The 20,939-nt window shown below is 45.3% G+C and overlaps 1 protein-coding gene across 10 annotated transcripts in view; it reads right to left on the bottom strand.

Annotated features, from left to right (window-relative positions):
- Positions 1 to 20,939, bottom strand: part of LOC1280643 (G protein-coupled receptor kinase 1) — a 98,603-nt gene that overhangs the window by 17,141 nt on the left and 60,523 nt on the right. For all 10 annotated transcript variants that reach the window (XM_061660748.1, XM_061660742.1, XM_061660745.1 and 7 more), the window contains exons 5-6: positions 1,382 to 1,483; positions 1,054 to 1,242 (exon numbers count right to left, since the gene is read on the bottom strand). In XM_061660748.1, the coding sequence (XP_061516732.1) occupies positions 1,054 to 1,242; positions 1,382 to 1,483 (291 nt within the window). The remainder of the gene's footprint in view (positions 1 to 1,053; positions 1,243 to 1,381; positions 1,484 to 20,939) is intronic.

The following is a 20,939-nucleotide window of genomic DNA, read 5'->3' as shown; positions in this document are numbered from 1 at the left end:
CCCAGTGGGGTGGATTGGCACGTAAAATGAACAAGGGATCCAGGGGAAGACCAGGGGAAACTTTATTTTCATCCTAGTCACATTTGTCGTGAAGGTGGTACATTTTTTGTGCGTCTTTGTCAGTTGGAGTAGCTTTAAGAGTGCTCTTTAATGGGGCATAAAGGCTATTACATTTACTGAAGGAACGCTTACGCTTGGGATTGTAAAAGCAACAATAGACACACAATTGAATCAGATTGAGTTCATCCACATTTGTAGGCTAAAGCCTGGAAATTCAAACAATCTAATTGGAAATCTCTGGGCAAAATCGAAATCCGACGATAATAAATCAAATCGATTAGGAAGTTTCCCAGAATGTCCAACTCTACTGGGGGAATTAAATCAACTCCCATGGCTGAACGGCTCTCCAGTGCTGCCATTGCAGCCATTTCCACTGCTCTATCCATGTCTGTGAGCCCTTTTTTGTAGAGCTAGCGGTAGAGCTTGGATGCAGCAGACGACGAGGTATACCACCCACCAGTATATCCCCACAAAAGCACCTGCGAGGACCAGTGAGCGTTTAAAAATAGCATCACCTGGACACCCAAACACCACCGCCCTTGCTGTGGCCGGCTAAAGGATCCAGCATATGCACCATTCTAACAATTCCTGGCTTTCGTTCGTTCTCCAAATAAATCTCTAGCCATCCCTACGGATGACGCGCTTTGCTGGAGCGAGGGTGAGAGCGAGAGAGACGAGTCTAAAAATAGCCCAAAACACCCACACCCAGTCGCTCCCATTTCTAGTCGCTACAATGAAAACATTCTACCGTTCCATTCCATTTCCAGCACCGGTAAACGGTAAAGCACTCTGGAGCACCGGGACGGCATCGTGCGCAGAGTGGTCGTCTCGGGAATGGATGGTTGGATCTCACGAGGTGAATTATCAAATTTCCACTCCATTTCCCGTGTGTGCGCCTGTTTCGCAGTGGCGCACGAAAAACAGTGGCCTATAGAAGAGGGGGGATAAGGGACAGAAGGGGACATCTCATCGCGTAATCTGCTGCCGGCTTACCTGTATGTTGAGCTCGAGGTTTTTCCACTGGCAGAAGCGGGTGTACTTGTCGCTTTCGAGGAACTTTCGAAACGGTTCGCCCCGCAGATGGTGAAATATTTCCTCGATGTACGGCTCGAACAGGTTCACCGGCACCTCGTTCTTCATCAGATACTTCTGGACGTGCGCGACCGCCTCCTTGGAATATTCCTGCGAGGAAAAATGATTACAATTTGTGCAGCATGGAGCGATGGCATTGCGATGGCACATGATCAGTGCGCTGGTGGGCGTGATTAACGCAATTAGGCGCGATCGCTTTCACGCCCGATTAACGTCTGTGTACACTTACGTGTGTGTGGGACAACATTTCCTTCATGATGTAGTTGTCGTAGATGTCTCGCGCCTGCTTCCGCCTCTCGTCATGGCACTCTGTCTTTTCATAGGCTTTGATCTGAGAAAAAGAGGAAGCGTTTTGAAGCGTTAATCGACTGTTTTTGTGTTTGATTTCACATTGTAAAAGCAGAGGTAGAGTGCACGAAACACGTGCAGTTTGACTGCAAACTTTCAACGGTACAATAACAGACTGGCTCGACAGTCTTAAAAAAACACACCAGCCAGCCAAACCGTCCACCATCGTCCACCACGATTCGTGGAAGGATCGGGTTTGTTAATATTTAATCAACGAGCAATGTACTGCCTGGACCTGGACCGGCAGGTGGTTACGGAGAAGAGTCGCTTAATTGAAGCGCTATTACCTCAAAGAGGTGATGTTACATCCACATCCAAGTCTTTTTGTTACTCTTTTTTTACGAGTTTCACTCCATATTCCTCCTTTCATCCATGGAACATCATTAAAAGCGTGTTTCATCATAACATTCCTAGGAGCGGACAGCTAGTTTTGCGGTTTATGCAGTGAGCAGTTCTAAGGGTAAATGTGAAACATTTTTGCAGATTTTGTATTCATAGGGTTTAGAAATAATAAAAATAGGTATTGATAATATCATGCTGACAATAGAGTTTATTAAAATATCAAATGATTGCCAACATAGCAAAACATTGCAAAGTTTACAGAAAGAGCCCTCATTGCGAGCAGCTGTGTGTGTTTGGATTAGCTTTATCCAGGTTTTGTTTTCACAACCCAGTATACTGCTTTTCGTTTTTGCAAAACAATCTCAGCTAGGCTTATCTAGTTTTTGTTTTGTTTTATTTCCACGAAACGATACTGAAACATGTTGAATAAGCAGAACGATCAGTATCTGCTGGTAGAAAGTCTCGACGAATGATTAAATAAATAATGCCTTTCGCCGAAGACGAACCTTTTGATACATAACAAAAAAAGAGGTTCACACAAACCATGAGAGAGTAAATTAATTTTCTGTCTACAAACGTTTCCATTAACCTTTCAATCTTTCATCAAAATTCTCAGTAATTGATCCTAGACTGAGAAGGTAAAAACGACAGAGTTTTCTAGCTTCATCTGTTGTTTTGCCGTTTAGTTGCTTGCGCTTCGTTTCACTTTGTTTGTCTTTTCAAACTAGGAGGGAACTAGTTTGTGTCAGTACATCGTAATACTTGGATGTGAGATTTGGGAGGGCTGTAGAAAAAGCTCCGAGCAGACAAACTCCCATACGGGATGCGTTTATTAACTATTGAATAAAGGTTACAACCCTTGCGGAACACAAGATAACGTTTGGAAACTTTTAGCCATAGTTAATGCAGACATCTTTATCTGTAAATATTTTCCAAAACCTACACACAAACACCCATACAAACCGTCGCTACTTAGCATGCAAACAAGCTGCTGCAAAATGGAGCAGCAGCAGCACATTCGCTCTTCTTGTGCATGCAATTACATTAACTTTTCCCTATCAAGAGTTGACTGTTTACAACTTTTCTTTTGCTACCCATCCCAAGCGATGCGATGGTGTGTTTGTGACAGGATGTAAGGCGAAATAATTTGCCTACAAACAGGGTACATGCTGCTGCTGGCACCACCACCACGAAGAGGAGAGGGCGGTGCTTTCCCCATGCAAACAAACACACGCCGGCACCAGCAGTCGTGCCATTGCCTTCCTGCTTTGGTGGGGCTGGCAAAGGGCGTAAAAGAAAGAGAATGAAACAGCAAGCGAAATGCACACACACACATATACATGTGCGCTCTCATTTCCCGCCCGAAGGCAAGATAAGAAATAATGTTTTTAACTTCTTTTAATTGTGTTTACAATTCCCTGAGCCGTTCCCACACGCCCGGGGCAGGGGGCAATGTGGTGGAGCACAGCCCGAGCACAGCAACGTTCATCAGTTTAAGTGTGTGTGTGTGTGCTCGCGAGAGCAAAAAGCGAACACAACACTGTATCGACCGGTGAAAGTAAAACTGTTACACATTGTTTTTTGTCCCTGACTCCCTTTCTGGATGTCCTTTGCTTTGGGGAAGGGAGCAAACAACACACCAAAGTGACAGCTTTCCATTTTCATTTTCGCATTTAAATTTTAATACTTTTAAGCTCCCGGCGAGGGGGTTAACACCCAATCGTTCATTGTTGCACATGTATGCGAGTGGGTGGAATTCGGTTTGTACAGGGGTGAAATGGAAATGGGGAAAATATGAAACACAAATACCAAATGGCAAAATGTTGTGTCACGAGCTGACCAAAAAAATGACCGTTTTTGGTGAACCTTTTGCTTGTAAAATTTCATTCATTTATGGATGATGATAAAAAAAGAAGATCAAATCCGGGAAGAAGGCAAAGATAGGAGAGAGCATGGGGAGGGAAACTCAAACCACCCCTGGCAGTGTACCCCACACCATTCTTGCTCCAATCTCGTCCCGGGGGCGTTCAATTAACTTCGCGAGCATTGCGATTGTTCCACTGGTTTGTGCGCGCTAGTCTGAATGGCATTTGTCTGTATTTGTTTGTTTATTTGTTTGAGGCGCGCAAATACGGCCAGAAATCTATCCAGAGCAATATACGAGATAAACACACACACACACATACACACAAATGCACGTACAAGAGAAGTAGATGGGAATGGAATGGGGAGTCGTCCCATTTGCGGTCTAGTTCTTGGTGGATTTTGCTTTCGCTGCTTGTAAGAAGAAATGCAGTGAGTCTGGGGTGGCTGCAGGGTAGGAGGTGCTTTTGTTTGTGTGCGCGCAGCGGTAGTTTGCACGAGCTCAACTTCAATAAGCCCGGGTGGTGGCCAGTTGCAGATACACTGTGCAGTTGCTACAATCAAAACATTGTTTCTATTTGAGCTTGCACACAGTGCAGCTAGCGCAATACTTTATTTGAAGTCGCTTGATATGTTGATTTGTGTTTTAAAAAATTCCATGATTAGAAAATATCATAGCCTGTAAGGGCATATGGATATGCGCGTCATTTATCTAAGGACGTTCTAGTCCTAAGACCACTCCTAAGAACCTAAGCGAACAGGCACATCCGCCAGTGCAAACGATCAGTTGGATTTTACATTTGCTCTAAAAGCTCAAAAGAGTTTGCTTCGAGTGTTACGATTCTTCAATAACTCATTAAATTTGGTGCATAAAACTGAGCACCAAAGTCTTGATTGGATAGAGTAATGAAAAAGCCCCGAGCATCCAGAGCAAATGTCCAAACGAACCAGGCAGTAAAATTTGGCTGTAAATCATTATTTCATTACCAATCCTTTTGCACCAATGTCTTTTCCTTCCTGAATTTCTGCTCCAAAGTTCAAAGTGAAGACCGGGGGCATATTCCGGGGAGCAATCTACCAATAGCGCCGTAAACTGAAACTCTCCAACAACTGCTCGGGTAGCAGGGAACTAATCAAAAACTGAACGGAAAGCGAGACGGAAATGTACAAGCACCCGAAAACAGGGGTAGCGCAACACGTCATTTCATTTCAAATCTATTCCACCCGCCGCTTCTGCTACTGCTGCTGCTGCTGCTGCCGAACATTATGATTGCTCGTTTCGATAGCTTCACCCGTCCAACAGCGCAACCAAATCATCATGCGACCGGCATGGGAATGGTTTTAACAACGTCTGTCCGATTTGTGTACAAGGTTCGACCTCTTACGGGGGAAATGGAGATTTTTTTTGCTTTTTTTAGTTGCGTCTGAGGGGCACGTTGTTGGCACGCTGCCAAAAATCGATCCGATATTGAAATCGTGCCCACACCTCCATGGTGCTCGTGGAAAAGTGTGAAGGGATGTGACCTCACCGGCGCTGGGCGGACGGCGAGCTTTGACGTTAATGCAATGGTTTCGATTTGTGCTACCCAACCCCCCCGCAAAACCTCATCGTAGAAATTAATGGTCCATGACCTGGATGGAACGCGCTCGCAAGCGACAAGGACGCGGGCGAGCGGACATTCGGTGATTTCCGTTTTCGTGATTACATCGATGAATAATAGTTTTAATTAGGCACATTTTATTGGCGGAAGTTTGTAACGACAGCTCAATCCAATAGAAGCGCGGTATCATTTGTTGAAACATTTCCATTGCGGTATCATTCCGGCAAAATGTAATGTTGGAATTTCTGTTACTACAAATTGAATTGGTTTGTTTCGTGTTTCGTACCACATTTCTATGAAAAGAGCTGCTTTCCTTTTAAATGGTAAATTCAAAAACCCCAAACAAATGAAAAAGTCGTAAAAATTCCATCGATACGGGTTTTTTTTTGTGTGTGGCGCAGAAAAGCTATCCTTTCAAAACTGCCCATCGGTATTTGCGATGCCTTCTTTGTCCCAACTGCAGCCCTGCGCCGGCGTGTCTGTGTACTCAATTGAATTGGTCGTTTTTCGAGATCCGGGCAGGAGGGAAATCTAATCCAATATCTATGTATCGGTTTCCTTTTTTTGTGTGAGACGGAGGTCCAGAAGCATAAAAGCGGCCGGGATATGGTGCACAAATGGAAGCAATCCAATGCCCGAAAGCGAGGTAAGCACGACACAGCACACACACAAGGTATATGTACCGAGCGGCGAACGACATGGAGTGGATGAGGCCACCTTCTCCATCCCCAACCGGTGTGTGTGTGTGTGTGTGTGTGTGTGTGTGTGTGTGTGAGTGTGTGTGTGAGTGTGTGTGTGTGCTGCTTAATGTTTGTTTTCAATCCTTTGTTACGCTTTTGAGGGAATCTCCTGTCCTGTAATATGTTTCTTCCTGCAAGCGGATGAAAAGCGGATTATAATAACCAATAGCAGCAGCCAAAAGAACGGGATCGCGTACATGCACTGTGAAATGTATCGATTTTGCGCGTGATCACTCCTTTTTATCCTCTTTCGCTCTTGAATCGATTCCACTCAAAAGCGAAGGTAAAAATTCAGCTTCAGCTAAAGCGCACCTCCGTTATTTGATTTCGTGAGACAAACTTGCAAATTGTACGTAATAAAACATGCCCCACACCCTTCCCCCCACAAAAGAATGTTACAAGTGGGGCGCATTTGTCTAGGACTAGAACGCCTTTGAACGATGGCTTATCGTGGGAGGTGGTTGGGGTTCGGTTTTGCCCATTGATTTCTTCATCAAACCCGATCCGCACACTCAGAAAAGCAATCCCGCCGATACACGGACAGCGACACAGACACACAATAAAGCGAGAGAGCTCGTTTTTTTGTTGCTATTCATCCCTTTTTCTACGAATCAGCCACTTCTCTTGAATGGTGCGCGCACGCGGTCGCCTCCCGCCAGCGAATGGGGGGGAAACTCTTGCAACGGACGGTAAAAGCTCGGTCCGTTGTTTATGGAGATTTTATTTCGCTGCTGATCGTTGTTTGATTTATCTGCTCGTCTCGTCTCTGCACCCCGCCAACCCACCCCACCCCACCAATGAGTCATCGATTTTTTTGCGCTCCTTGTGTTTGTGTTGGTGGGGGAAAAAAGAGATACCATCAATGAATTTTTAGTTTCCCAGAGAGACAGAGAGTTTGGCGTGTCTGTGTGTCGATGGTTGCACAAAGAAAAACCAACATCAGCCATATAATGCAAAAAAAAGGAGCGCCGAGAGGCAACGGAAAGGACGACCCAAAGAACCTGTACGCCGATGCCGTTCAATGGCAATCCCTTTGAAGCGGCACCCACTTGTATGTGTGTGTATTGAGCTTTTGCACCGGGAGCACGGATGAGCGGATGTTTTGGGTTGAATTGCTGCTAGTACACGCAGCACGCGCGTTTGATGTGCAACAACGTGCGTGGGTGAAAATGAAAAGCGCCGCACCAAAACAAACGCTCGAAACGCTAAGCCTTTTTGCGGGATCGATCATCCCCAGCTGTTTAAAAGAAGCTCATTAAAGCTGAAGGACTATCGGGGTAAGTGTATTGCAAAGAAATCACCAAATAAAACGATGGCAACAGATACTTTGCCAACGATGATCTACGCTAGTTTTCAGAGACTGACACCTGAACCGGATGCCTTTGCAGCACCATTGCAAACATAATATGCAGGACTGTAATGTTCTTGTACCTTCGTTTGCTTTGTCCTTGTTTATATGCTGACTTCAGCTTCATTTAACAGAATAACATCCATCTGTCGTCCCTTTTTGCGACTGGAACGCTCTAACTAAAATCTCAGTCTCAAGTAATGGGATAGTGCTATGGCTGAAGGAGGACCATTAACAATACCGACCTGTACATCGTATTTAAAAACGATTTATATATGATACTGATTTATACGGGCAAGTATTGAAATGAAAAATGAAGGAAAGAATCACACCGTTTAATCCAAAACATCATACATTAAATCGGTTCCAACAGGAGGAAAATACCTGCTACCCATACACACTATCACGCGTTAATCCGCTTTCAGGCTGAAAGCCATGCTTGCACACCACATGCTGTCACTCAAGCTGGAACAAAAGGGCAGATAATTTCATTCCTGTGCTCTGTGAAAGCTCTGCATGTGCTCCATCAATGGAGGCACCTGTATATAATAGAACCATTTTCATAACGCCCGATGGAGTCGGAGTTTTGGCACGACAGGAACGGACAACCAGCTTGAGAGGCAAAAGCAATGGCAGTTTGTCATCACCAGGGGTTGTTTAATTATTCCTTCACAATTTTTTGCCATAGCAATTGATGAGACCTTCCCAAAAAGGAATATTTTTGCAATTAATCTACTGTTGAGCTTTGATGAGATTTTTCGACAAAACTATTCTGCAGATTGCTACCAAAAACCTGTTACGCACTGTACCTGGACTGAGCTGTTTTCGGTGTTTTTCAAGGCACGAATGAATTTTCATCTCTCCGCTCTTCTCCCCCCCCCCCATCCTTCCGGTCGACCACTTTTCCCACCAGTGTCTACCCGGGGAGTGTTGGAGTTCTGGACTATTTTTAGAAAACCCAACCTTTCTCCGCTCGTCCATCGTTCCATCGGCCGTTTCATCGTTTCGGCCGAATAGTGTGCCCTCGACTCTTCCTAGCCTTCTAACTCTCTCTCTCTCTCTCTCCCTCCTATACGGTGGTACTAAATTTGCAATCTTTCAGCACCAACAGCACCGCTGGCACCCATCGCGGGGCCGTCGGTAAATTCCACCGCAACGCCAACTGTTGGCAATGTTTTATCATCCAGCCAGCCACAAACAAACGATCCGCCGATTTATCCCAGCCCAGCGGAACGGCAACTCCCCGCGGGTGGTGGTTCAACCACACATAAAACACACACATATGTGCACACACACACACATACATATTATAAGGAACGCACCGTAGTGTCTGTTTGTGGATTTGTTTGTCGATCCGCCGGCACACATACACTACCAGCGTGTGCCCCGATGAAATGAATGAGGGAATTTGGGTTTTCTTTTGAAAACTGCGCTGCCAAGCTCGCGCAGAAGCGGCAAATTTCGCCGACCGGCCCGAGAAGAAGGATAAAACTAAAGGCAGCCGGGGAAGGGGCTTAGCCGGGTTGAAATACTGGCAGGAGGAGAGAGCAAAGGTGTGTGCGATAAAAAGTGAGTCGACTAAAGCTATATTAAAACCGAAAGCGCTAAATGTTGCCCCAGAGCGCGCGCGCGCTCGCCAAAAGAAACACAGCAAACACGAAAATAACAAGGTCCCGCGCGTCGTTCCGTCATTTCGTACACTCAAATGTTTATTTCATTATCATGTGTTTTCGCGAAAGCCGTCGAGATGAGCATGATTGCTTCATTATTTCGAGCTCTGCTGTGATGTTTTCTAAGAACAACTCAACCCACAATGCTCCTTCCCAAAAACATACCTTTCCTGGTTTTAGGCTAGACACGCCGCAATTTTTTTTTCTCAGCAGTCTTATTTTACTTGCCTTTTCCTTCGGGCTGGAACGCTTTAAAAAAACGTGGTCGTAATACGAAAGGAAAGCGGCGGCAGAGAGACAGAGAGAAATGTAGCCACCTACACTTAGGCGTCCAATAAACACAGCACAATATTCGTAGACACGGTGACGTGGCGATGGGTGCGGTGCGTTCCGTTGGGATGAGCGAAACTTTTTTGTCCTCCCCAACCCCTCCCCCCTACCTCCCCTACCGGAGGAGTTTGACATTTTATGATGGAGTAGATTTTCATATTCTATTTCAGCAGAATCGCGACTGGCGGCCGAAATCTCTGCACCAACCGGCACGGCAAAAGGCACCCGGGAGGGGGAATGAACTGGGTGGACAGACAAGTAGTTGCCGCCAGATCGCGGGCAAGTAGATTGAACACATTTTATCGCATGAATTGTGCCCAATTTTCCGCTCCATCGAACGATGTCGCGCTGATGAAGCGATTTTCTATGCTGGTGCACTCGACTGGGCGACGGCTGCGTAACTGCACCAGGGAACGAGCGGGGAGGGACGGCGAGAGCGCGGTCATTGGCGGTGGGAAGTGAAATTAATTTTCACTAGAGTTTGTTTTACAAATAAAACACTCGCAGCGGCGGTGTACAAACAATTACAGCTGCTGATTCTGGCTTTTTTGAGATTAAACTGTCATATTCTGCTGTTTTCAATGGCCATCGTTGGGCTTTAATATTCCTGTGCCCTTTCTGTTTTCTCATTAAAGGTGTTAAAGTGTCGTCCAAACACGGCGCAGCCAATACGTTTCATCAGCCTGAAAGCATAAGCTCCATTGATGGTGCTTTGTTTGGCCCGAAAAAGCCCTTTGTTAGACACGAACAACGGAGCATGGCGAACGCCACAAGTAAATATCTGCCAAGAAACGCACCTACTAATTAGAGATAGAGCTTTCGCTCGAAATAAATTGCCTACGCAAGCACACATACGCATACATACAAAGATAAACAGAGAAGAAAAAAAGAAGTGAGAAGGTGCCAAATCGTTTTGGCCCCATTTTCCAGAAACGCGATAATCCGTATGTGGAGTTATGGAATCGGAGAAGGTGTCTAGTGCAAGCGGTTACTAAGGAGAAACCAAGCAGTGTTTATACAGAGAGCTCAAGCGAGAGTGGCAGAGAGAGAGAAAGAGAGAGAGAATCAGAGCAGATTCAGCAGCGTTGTTTCGATTGGTGCTGAAATATTTACAATCACAAATCTCACTCGTACAGCGTTAACTGCCGAACACCGTTCCTCTACGCCGTCAAATGACGCATTACTGAAGCACCATGGCAATTATTGTCGACCGTAGCAGTGAGAGAATCAAGGATAAGAGCATTACAAGTAAAGTCTAGTTGGAAATAGTGTGTTGACCACGAGGGTCATTGTACCAATTGGTCGTTAAATGATTTAAACAAATGTGTCCTGATTACGCTTTTCAAGCACATCGGCTATGGGTAGCATAACTCGATTTTTATGATTTTTTTAACACTTCTTCAAAACTGCGCGACTTTTCACGTAATTCATTCAACCTTGAAAGCATTTGGCAGAAAGTCGGAACGAAGTGGTGTTTACTGCTGCTAAGGAAAGCAGTTAGAGAAAGAGTGTTCGTCTTGCGTTAATATACATAAATCTTTTCCCCCCGGACAAGTTAAATGGGAAAATGTAATTTTCTTTCAAATAACTCAATTGAAGTGTTGGAAGGGGGGAGGCTAGTTCACAGTTGAATAAAAAAAAGCCCTACCTCAGCGTAAAATATGTTGAATGAAAGATAAATGTCCCCAATAAATCACTCCCGCAAACTGCAGCGGGAGGTGTTGGGCAACCCCACGGCATCACCCACATGGCCACACACACATGCTATGTTCACCGCCATTATTATCAGCATGATTATCGCAATCATTGAGCACACCTTCCGCTTGAGTGGGCCCATTTTTCACCATCCAAAGAATGGCATCTCTTGTGAGCAGCTATCGTCGCCTTCCGAAGCCCTTGGTGCGAGTTTTCTGCCCCGGACCGCGATTAATAAAATCGATCCCAATGCAGAGGGAGTCACAATGATGAAGACTGATGATAGGACGCTAGGGGCGCCCTTGTGTAAAGGAAGATACAACCCTTGCTTTTACAAAACCAGCTGGCCGAGACTGCTCGGCTCGGCTGCAGAAAAGATTAATAGTTTCACCGGCGTTGCTCGATACGCGCCGCACAATTACTTCATGCACCCGGCTTATCGTTGATCGATGAAGAGGTTTGGGGCGCATCTTGTGGTGTAAGTATGTGTATGTTTACCGTTTTCCGACACACCGTTGCTGTCGGAAGCAGTAGGGGAAGCGCGCCCGCGCGTACATCGCTCTAAATCTGCATGAATCTTTATCACCGTAATGCGCTGGGTGAAAGCAGTATTTCTGAGAGCATGTTATCATTTCACTTGCACATTGTGAGAATAAGCATTATTGAAGCAAACATCGGATAAAACATTGTGCAAACAAACTGCAACTTTATCTAGGAAGTAGCACACATGCAGCACCTATTGTTCTCCAGACATAATGGAATGGCATACATGCCCCGCCATTGGTGAAGTGCATCGAAAGTGATTTAGTTGCTTTAAGACGTACAATCGTACATCGCCTTACATATCGCCTCACTGTAGGACAATTTCCATAAAATGTAAATTTCATGCAAACACGCCCTATTCTCAACGGATTAAGCGTTACTGTACAAACCCCTCGGCGCTTTACAAACCCCGACCTTGAAAACCAGCTCCGGAACGCCTCTAGTCTAGCATGCAGCCTTTGTTGCTTCTTCCATGTCATCGCTGGCAATCCATCAGCGAGCGAGTGTGTTTTCAATTTTGCAGTCGCTCAATGGAGGCGCCTGGTACTTGATAAACAACATCAGCCCGCCACACGAACACGCCGGGGAAAATCTCTTTTAAAAATCGACTCACGCTGGTTTATGAAACCGTGTTTGCCTAAATCAACACTATCATACAACCGGGTGCCGGTCTACTTGGGCGGTGAAATTAAAATCATCTAGAAAAAAAAACGTTCCATCATGAGCCAGGCGGTTCTCCCGGGATTGAGTTTTCTTGCATGGCGAAATCGTGCGTTTTTTCTACATCTCTTCCTCTCTTCCTTCCTTCCTCCCCCCAATTTCATTGTTCTATTGTAAAGCAACAGCCAGAAGCGTCATGAAGCATTCATAAGACGAGATTCGTAGTGGAATGTTAAGAAAAAGAAAGAAAAACAGCAACAAGAATCCAAGGTAAGCGAAAAAGTAGGACAAGGACATACCACCAAGGGGAAAGTATGCTCAGCCCATGCTGTATAGAAGGGCAAAGTAATAGGGAAGCATTACATTTAAGGGGTGTTTTTTCTACACTTCCAGTTGTACAGCTATACACACCTAACACGGAACATATATCTGAGAGGCCAATTTATTTAAAACGCCTAAACTGAAATTGATGGTTCTTCCATCTACCGCCGCAAACTTAACCACGGCCTGAGCATTGGTACTGAGGCGAACAAAACAACGCACACTACTTCGGCGGTGGTTAACTAATCGCCCGGCCAAACTGTTTACTTTGCTAGGCGAGCGCCGTGCAGCATCCACTTCCGTCACGGGACGAAGAAGCGAAGCGTCAAAGTGCTTGTTTTGTGTTATGTATTACATGGCTGTCTTTTTCTTTTTTCTTGTTTCAAATCTATTTCTTCCTGGATTTAACGCAGGCTTGCGATTTACCTCACTGGAGGCTGGGTGTTTTTATTTTCTGCCTCTGCCCGCAACAAGAAACCGTAGCAGCGCTGGGTAAATAGCACACGCCTCCCAACCTGTGCTCGATGTTTCGCTTTCTATGCGGTATAAATGGAAGTGCCGGAATGCGCTCCTTCCACTCCCGCAACGCCTCGTATCCAGTCGAGCCGGTGCTATTGATATTGCTTTCCGCAACACAGCTGTTTAGTAAACATCATTCATTCATCACCCGAGCGGTTTGATGAGTTGCAGGCTGGAGTGGAGGTTCTATCATTTCCCTCCAGTGGCAGCGATCGCATTGCCGCAGCAGAAATAATAGCAAACACGTAGGTTTACGTTGTTTTTTTTTGCTATTCTTTACTATTCTCTTGCGGATGTTTCAATCTCTTTCAGAAGCGCAACAGAACAGACAAGTTATCTTTTGCTACTGCTTACGAAGCTTCTAAATAGACTAGTTAGCTAAATACGGTTGAGATAGTTTCGCAAGGAACAGCGCAGAAGTCACATTCAAGGGGACACAATGGTTAATGTACAGTAAAATGAAATATTTCGCCTTACTTGGGAAAGTAAGGCTACGCAGTAGATTGAGTAACTCTACAAAACTTCAAATAACTTAATGTAGCTTTAAATAACTATGAACGAACGACAAGTGATGAGTCAATAAAGTATTTTCATTGATTTTTTAGCATTGTTCTGTTTGTAATTCAATTTTAAAATGTGTTTTATTGTTTGCAAAGAAATAAACAAAAAGTAAAATAGTGTTCTCCTGGAATCATAACTAGAGGAACACTCTTTATCTTTTTAACATACAGATTGCGGTTTGTTCTTATTTGATTCATTCCACCACAGCTCCCATTCTCCATCTCGCTCTCACTCACACTTCATGACATAAACGCTTCGCATCTGTACCGTGCGGTCACGATAAAGCGCAGCAGTTGACTTCCGCCACGGCCACGGTGCCGGTGGGGCCGGTGTTGCACAAGGATGTGCACTTAAAATGTAACAAGATTGTCATGTTGCAACATCTCGATTGTTACGAGCGCCAAGCCGGCAGAAGAGGGGTTGAACGAAACCCCTCTACACTGGCCACTAGCCTCCTTGCTGGCGGAACCCGGAACCCCAGAAGAAGTCAGGCCAACTTACACAAGGCGAACACATTGCCAACACGAAGAAGACCTGTACAGGGCCCACTCACATACGTGTGAGATAGAGAGAGCGAGAGAAAGGGAGCGAGAGAGAGAGATTGCAGTTGGGGGTTGCAGAAGATTGCGTTTATCTATTGCGGCGAAACCACAGAACCTTTGCCGTATTTTACTCCCTGGAGGTTATCCGGCAAATGGTACAGCTCTCGCTGATACGCTGGCGAGTGGCGCACAAGCAGGAAAGCAGGCAAGAAACGGAAGGAAGCCAAAGCATCTACACTTTTGGGTGGGTGACCCTATCCGTTTGCACACTATTCAGTAAAACCCCGGGGTGGGAGAAGTGATGCTAGATCCGCACCGGAAGCGGAAAACACTTGCACACACAAACACACACACACACATACACACGCCAGAGGATGCCGGATGCAGGCGACCATGATTTAGACACGGCAAGCTGACAGAATGGCACAATGGCAAAACGTTGTTATCATGCACCTTTCCATCTAGCGCATCTGGTTTGTCGCTGGCTTCCCGGGTTTTTGCTAGCAGCGGGACGGGCCGGCGGTTGCATTCGGGTGGCATAAAAACCGTTTCGTACAAATGTGCGCAATGGAATATGGTGCACACAAACCTCACCCAGTGCGGGACGCCGGTCGGACGCCCGGGTTAAGGGTTTTTCATCAAAACGCCCACTGTACGGGGCGGGGGATGTATTCTGCGCACTCCCTTTGCAGTGTCCATGTTGGTGATTTTATAAGCACCGAGATGAACCAGTGCACCAGCGGCACAGAGAGATCGGTTATGTGAGGTTATCCAGAAGTCCATAAAGCATCCACACCCCATTCCCATCGGTGGTGGTAGGCATCGGATGGACATAGTAGCTTCACAACTGCTGACACCCCTTTTGCGTAGGAAGAATTGTTTGGTTGGGCGAGAGACTCTGTGCGCGCACTATTGCCGAGTAGAGTTATCTATATTCCCTCACAGTAACTGAGGAAGAAGGCCCGATGATCCCCACGAGACGATCACATTTTACTACATCTTTCTGCAAGCGTCGTCGTCGTTGTTGCTGGGCTCGAATTGATTCGCTGCTGAGCTTGTGTCCCCCATTCGTTTCCGTCGACACACCGCAGGCAGATTTGTATGTGTGTGAGTGTGTTTCGATGGGAAGTAAATATTCAATTTCTTTATGCAGATGGTGCGCGCCATAAATGTTTACGACACTGCTGCGCCTAATGCATTTGGGCTCGTAGGGTGGGCGACGCGGATTGAAAACTCATTAATTGCAAACCGAGGGCATACATTCGGAGCCTCGGCAGCATGGCTTGAAAAGAGCTGAAAAGGTATGAAAACACTGAAATAAAGATATGCCAGTTGATCCTAGAATCGATCCCACTGCTAGCATGTTACTACACAGAGCGCTTAGCGCGACGCCATGACAAAGTACGGCAGAGTTCAAGAATAAATCCAATATAAATGACTCGTATGAGGAAGAGCACCGTAGAAAACCGCTCTGCTTTCGCACAATGTTCACATAGACGTCTACTTTCATGTTGTTTCTCCATACTTAATACGGAAAATTACGTATTCCACTCCAGCAAATGTTGCTTCCCGCAACACCCTCAGCGTACTTTACGTAACAAAAAAGGTACTTTATGATCGCAATTATTTAAATCCACCAGAATATCTGGCGTCAATCTCTGCGCCATACGAGCGGCAGGCTATGCTTGGTCGAAAACCCACCTTCTGCCGAGCACATCAACACCTCGGAAGGCACAACCGTGTCGCCAAGAGAGGCGCCACTTCATGGGTTGAGTGGAAAAGTTTGGTACCATTTTTAACAGCACTCGCTTACCATCCCACGCCCACATGAACGACGCGACCCAAAAACCCAGCCGTGGATTGTAAGTTTTACGCCCCTCAGTAGCTCATTGCCTTGTACGTGTGAAACTTTTCATTTGCACGCCTGCTTCACAGTAATGAAGGGGAGAGCTTTCGCGGAGTGAGAGTGTTTCAGGTTGCTACGTGCTGTATTTAAATTGCGTCCTCGTTAGAATCGTAGGCAGTGTTGCTAGAGGCAGTGGGCATGGAAAGCTCACAAGACCGCTCGAGCGTTCCGAGTGTATCAAAGGGTGCGTTTGTGTGTTTTTTTTTTGCACAAAATTGTCGTTGTTAAGATGCTTTGATAATTCCTTTCTTTTACTGTTCATTTTAAGTACTCTTCATTAAAGATGTTTGCAAAGTTTTCAGCGCTCAGCTCCTACAAAATGCAGCGCTCTACTCTCTCGCTCACGATCCCTCTGCGCAATGGTTACAACTGTACGAAGTCCTAAGTTGATGCGTCGTATGTTTCCGCGAATTCGTTTGTAATTCAGATTCAAATAATTCGAACAAAAACATGTTCCAACAGATGTAGCTGAATTTTTTCTTTTACTTTTTCGCCACATTAATTTGTGTGCAATTTTGTGCTTCCATTCCGAGAAGAATTTGTTTTAATCCATTTCTAGGTAGAGCAGAATAAAGATTGAAACCTTGCTAGTGCACCAGCCACACAAGAGAAAGATTCATGTCTTGTTCAATCAATACTGTGTGTCACGATTGAGCACATCGCGGTGCAATCAGGCGATTAAAGAACAATGCAAACTCTTCCACCCCCCAACAAGTAATCGGCTACAGTGTGGGGAAAGAAGTAGTAATTTTCCACTTCAGCAAAACCATGACAGCACAGAATGATGTGCACACTCACGCTGCTAATCTGTCATCACAAGTTTGGTGTCCTTAGTCGTAACACCACACAGCTCTCCGTCGCATCCATTGTTGGATGCTTCCTTTGCTCTTTGTGCTAATTGCTCTCTTGGGCGATAATTGAAGCTTTTCTTTTTTTGTTTTTGCTACACCAAATCCTTTCTCCGTCGGCAGCCAACACAAACCACTGGCACGCGCCAAGAAGCAATCGATACACGCCAGACAATTACCCATCGTAAGAGGCAAAAGCGGATCACGACCATCACGTCCCTGGTAGTGCGAAATAATGACATTTCTGTGTCTGCAGTTGCAGTACGCTTCGAGCCCCGAGTTACACGGGGTAGGACACGTGCAGCCCTGATGACAGTATTGAGCATGTTTGCAATTAAACTTGCTTATTTATTGCTCCTCGTACAAGTGTCTGGGTACGATATTGATGATTGTTTATTGAGTTTTAAGTGCTGTTAACGATCTGTTCATCGTTAAAGCTTCAACAGATTTTTCATTTGTGCAGTTCTGGGTCGAGTATATCCCAGTTTGATTGTTGTATATTGGCATTCCTACCCGGTAAGGTAACAAAATAAATTAAATCATTTGAGATAAGTGGAAACAAGCAGCGAGCCAATGACAACGGCAATAAAAAGAAATAAACTTTAGCAAAACTCAAGCAAGTTGTCCCATTTGAGGACGACATCCGTTCAAACTGCCTCATCCAAACTAATCAGCCACAGCAGCGCCTCGTTGCACTAGCACACCGAGATAGAAGAAAGAAAGAAAAAAAAACCAACTCGCTAGCCAGTCCATTGGCCTGCGGAAATTATGAAGACTGTACCCGCTCCCCCCCCCCCACAAGTACGAAGTGGATTCATTTTAGTTTCATTACGTTCCATTAGATTAACTTTTTTGACCCAAATTAAACCGCTCGGCGGATAGTTACCGTGAACACTGCCCTCCAGTTGGTAATTTTCTCCTACCGGCACAGATGTTTCTTTCTTCGACCACCATCCCTTAAACGAGCGCCGCACGCTGGCCCGGAAAATGGGCGAACCTTTTCGACGTTTTCGCCCCACTAATAGAGAGTTGTAATTAAAACTTTCATTAGATTTCGCTCTCGCGCTTGCGACGTAGAAGCGGTTACCTGCACAGGTGCAGGTAGGCAAAAGTTGGCAAAAAGTTAGGAATACTGATTGCTTTCCCTTTTTTTCTGGTATTAAGTTTATTTTGCCGGTTTTCCCGAAAGCAATAAGCGCTTGGTTTGATTTCCATTGAAAAGGTGCACTAAAACTATAAAGAAAAGCTTTCCATACAATCGCTTACAGTTTAAATAATGCAGTTTGCTGCATCGTTCGGGTATTCGGAAAGAACTCCAGATGACCCATTTCTTCAAACAAGCATAAACATCAACTAGAACAGATCGTAAAGTTGCAACAAAACTCAAAACCCACCCAGAGGACCCCTTCCACCATGTGTGATGTGAGCGCATTGGAAGACAAAACTATCCATTAAAAAGGATGTCTGCAGTACGTGAGGAATTCCTGCTGGTCGTTTTCAATCGTGCGCCTTCCGCCAACCTTTCCCAGCATCACTGTTCCACGCCCACACGGTGCCATTGTTTTTTCAGGTCATGGAAGCGAAATCGTCATCTTGATCTAGTTTTTACGCGTTTGCAACGCCAATGGTACCGTGCAAAGGCGCTGTGTTGCGCAAAGCGAGCGAACGACAAACTACCGATAAGTTGTAATAAATTACAAAATATATTCCGGAGCACCACAACCCCCCCCCCCCCCCCCCCTTGAGAGGTCAGTGCCAGGAGCCGCGGGGGAAATATGGTCTCAACTTTGTGCAGTAAAACGACCCACAAACAAGCGAGCTAAGCGGAGGATAATAAATTGTTTGACAGAGGGCGAAGCAGTGGCAGCAAACAAAAAGAAACCCCAGAAAAACAAATGGCCGTGGCGGTAAGAACTATTCGCCTAGTTTTAGCTGCGCTAGTGCTCGGTTAGTCAAAGTGGGAAGCGCCATTCTTGAAAATTGTTTTACTTCCAGTTTGAAGGAAGGAAAATCGCATCTAAGCGGTGTGAAACCAGGGGGGGTTGATATTGCAGGATGACTTGAAACTGGCAACGGTGCAGCGGTGAGACCGACAGGCGACAGAAAACTTTAGTCGAAACGCGCACCAAAAACATCAAAGCGATAATTCACCCAAACAATGCATTAAAATGGGAAAAACATAGGAAGTAAAACGGGGATAAGTAGGAAAACTTTTAGATGAGAGAACAGGAAAAAACGGTTTAAGAAAGGAAAAAAAAGTTTTCAAGAATGATGAAATGGAAATAAGTATGGCGAAAGAATGCAAAACAAACCTATGCAAAAAGAAGCCTTTAGAAATTGTTGAACAAAATGGAATTAAATAAACGTAAAAAAGGAAAACTGAATCACTTATCTAACAGTTCAACAAACGAAGAATAGATACAAATAAGTTACCAACGTAATAAGTAAAATCACACCCACACAATAACACAACTCCACAGAAGACAGTAACATTCATAAAACAAATAGCATTGCACGGGTGAACGGTATCGCTTCCTTTTAAAAGCGTAATGCGCCCGATTCCACAACAAAACAGTAAAGTAGGACACACCACTATCGGTTGCAAAAGTAATCATCATAATGTAAAACACACATACACACGTAAACCGTTCCGCCAACTTTCCAACACCTGCCCGGGTGCCCGAGAGCACATAAAACAAAAGAAAATGGCGAATGGCCATCGCTGCACCATCGAAGCGGAACGAAATGCAATTGAACGGAGAGCATGGAGGGGGGAGGAGGAAGCGGAGGAGGAAGAAAGAGGTGTGGAATTTATGGAACTGGACAGTTACCCTTTTGCACCTATCGGAAACGGGTACTTTCTGCCCCTCCCTTCCCTCAGCCAGCGCTCTAATGAAATGGACCCACGAACATAAAACTTGAACCAGCGCCCACCATTTTAAGGACATCGAGCACCGTTTTTACAACTACTCCTGCTGTCCAGTGCAGTACAAAGTTGCTATCGGAAATATCATAAGTAACACCATGCCTCCGTGACAGTGGTGCACAATGGCGATAAGAAGGTGAGAAATAAAGTTTCCAAAGGGAGGAAACACGCGAGGCCCCGACAGCCACACATTGCTAAGAACCGAGGTGCAGCGGATGCGAGTTCTTGTGTGCATGTGAACAATATAATTTTTTTGTGTATATAAACATTTTCATTTGAAAATTGGAATTGTGATCGTTGGAAACATGAGTAAGCACTCAATTTCAATTTCACTTCATACATAGTAAAGAACTAGTTCAGTGCAGTAACAGTTTCATGACATCGATTATCTAAAAAGGTAAGTTACTAAATATCCCAAAGTTGTATAGCACCATCGAAAAGGGTCATCTATCGCTCTAGAATACACCCGACTGCGAGAGTTGATTTCCGGCTCGTATAATCGCACGCTTGCGGATATGAAACCACAACTCGAAAGATGGAACTTTGAAGTGTGAGAAAAGGGTTTTTCTTTTCATCAGTTCATAGAATAACTACACTATGCAGAGAGCAAGCCACGCTTCGGTGGGCATTTTTGGAAAGCAACACCACACGCGTGTTTCATCAAAGGATATCTCGAGTGCGAAAGGCTCGGAATGCTCTACTGTACACGGTTGATAGCATTTGACCAATACACAACCAACAGCCAACAAAATCACGAGTTCTTGCTACCATCAATACATCTTCTTTTGTCTCTCTTACTTTCTCTCTACTTGCTCGGAAGTTTACTGCGAACCAGCGAAAGCACAGATCAACCCCAACACTCGCGTGCCCCCTCAACCCATCCGGCTGGTTCCATCCGGCGGATATCCTAGGATCATCTGCCGTGTGGCAGAAGAATGCACAAGCACATCGAGGCAAAAACACGTCCAGGCAGGCGCTCAACACAATCGGTAGCTGCTGCTAAACCTCGAAGACACACAACAAC

This window comes from Anopheles gambiae, chromosome 3 (genome assembly GCF_943734735.2).
Source record: "Anopheles gambiae chromosome 3, idAnoGambNW_F1_1, whole genome shotgun sequence".
In the NCBI taxonomy this organism is placed as follows: Eukaryota; Metazoa; Arthropoda; class Insecta; order Diptera; family Culicidae; genus Anopheles; species Anopheles gambiae.
This window is presented reverse-complemented; position numbering and strand designations above follow the sequence as displayed.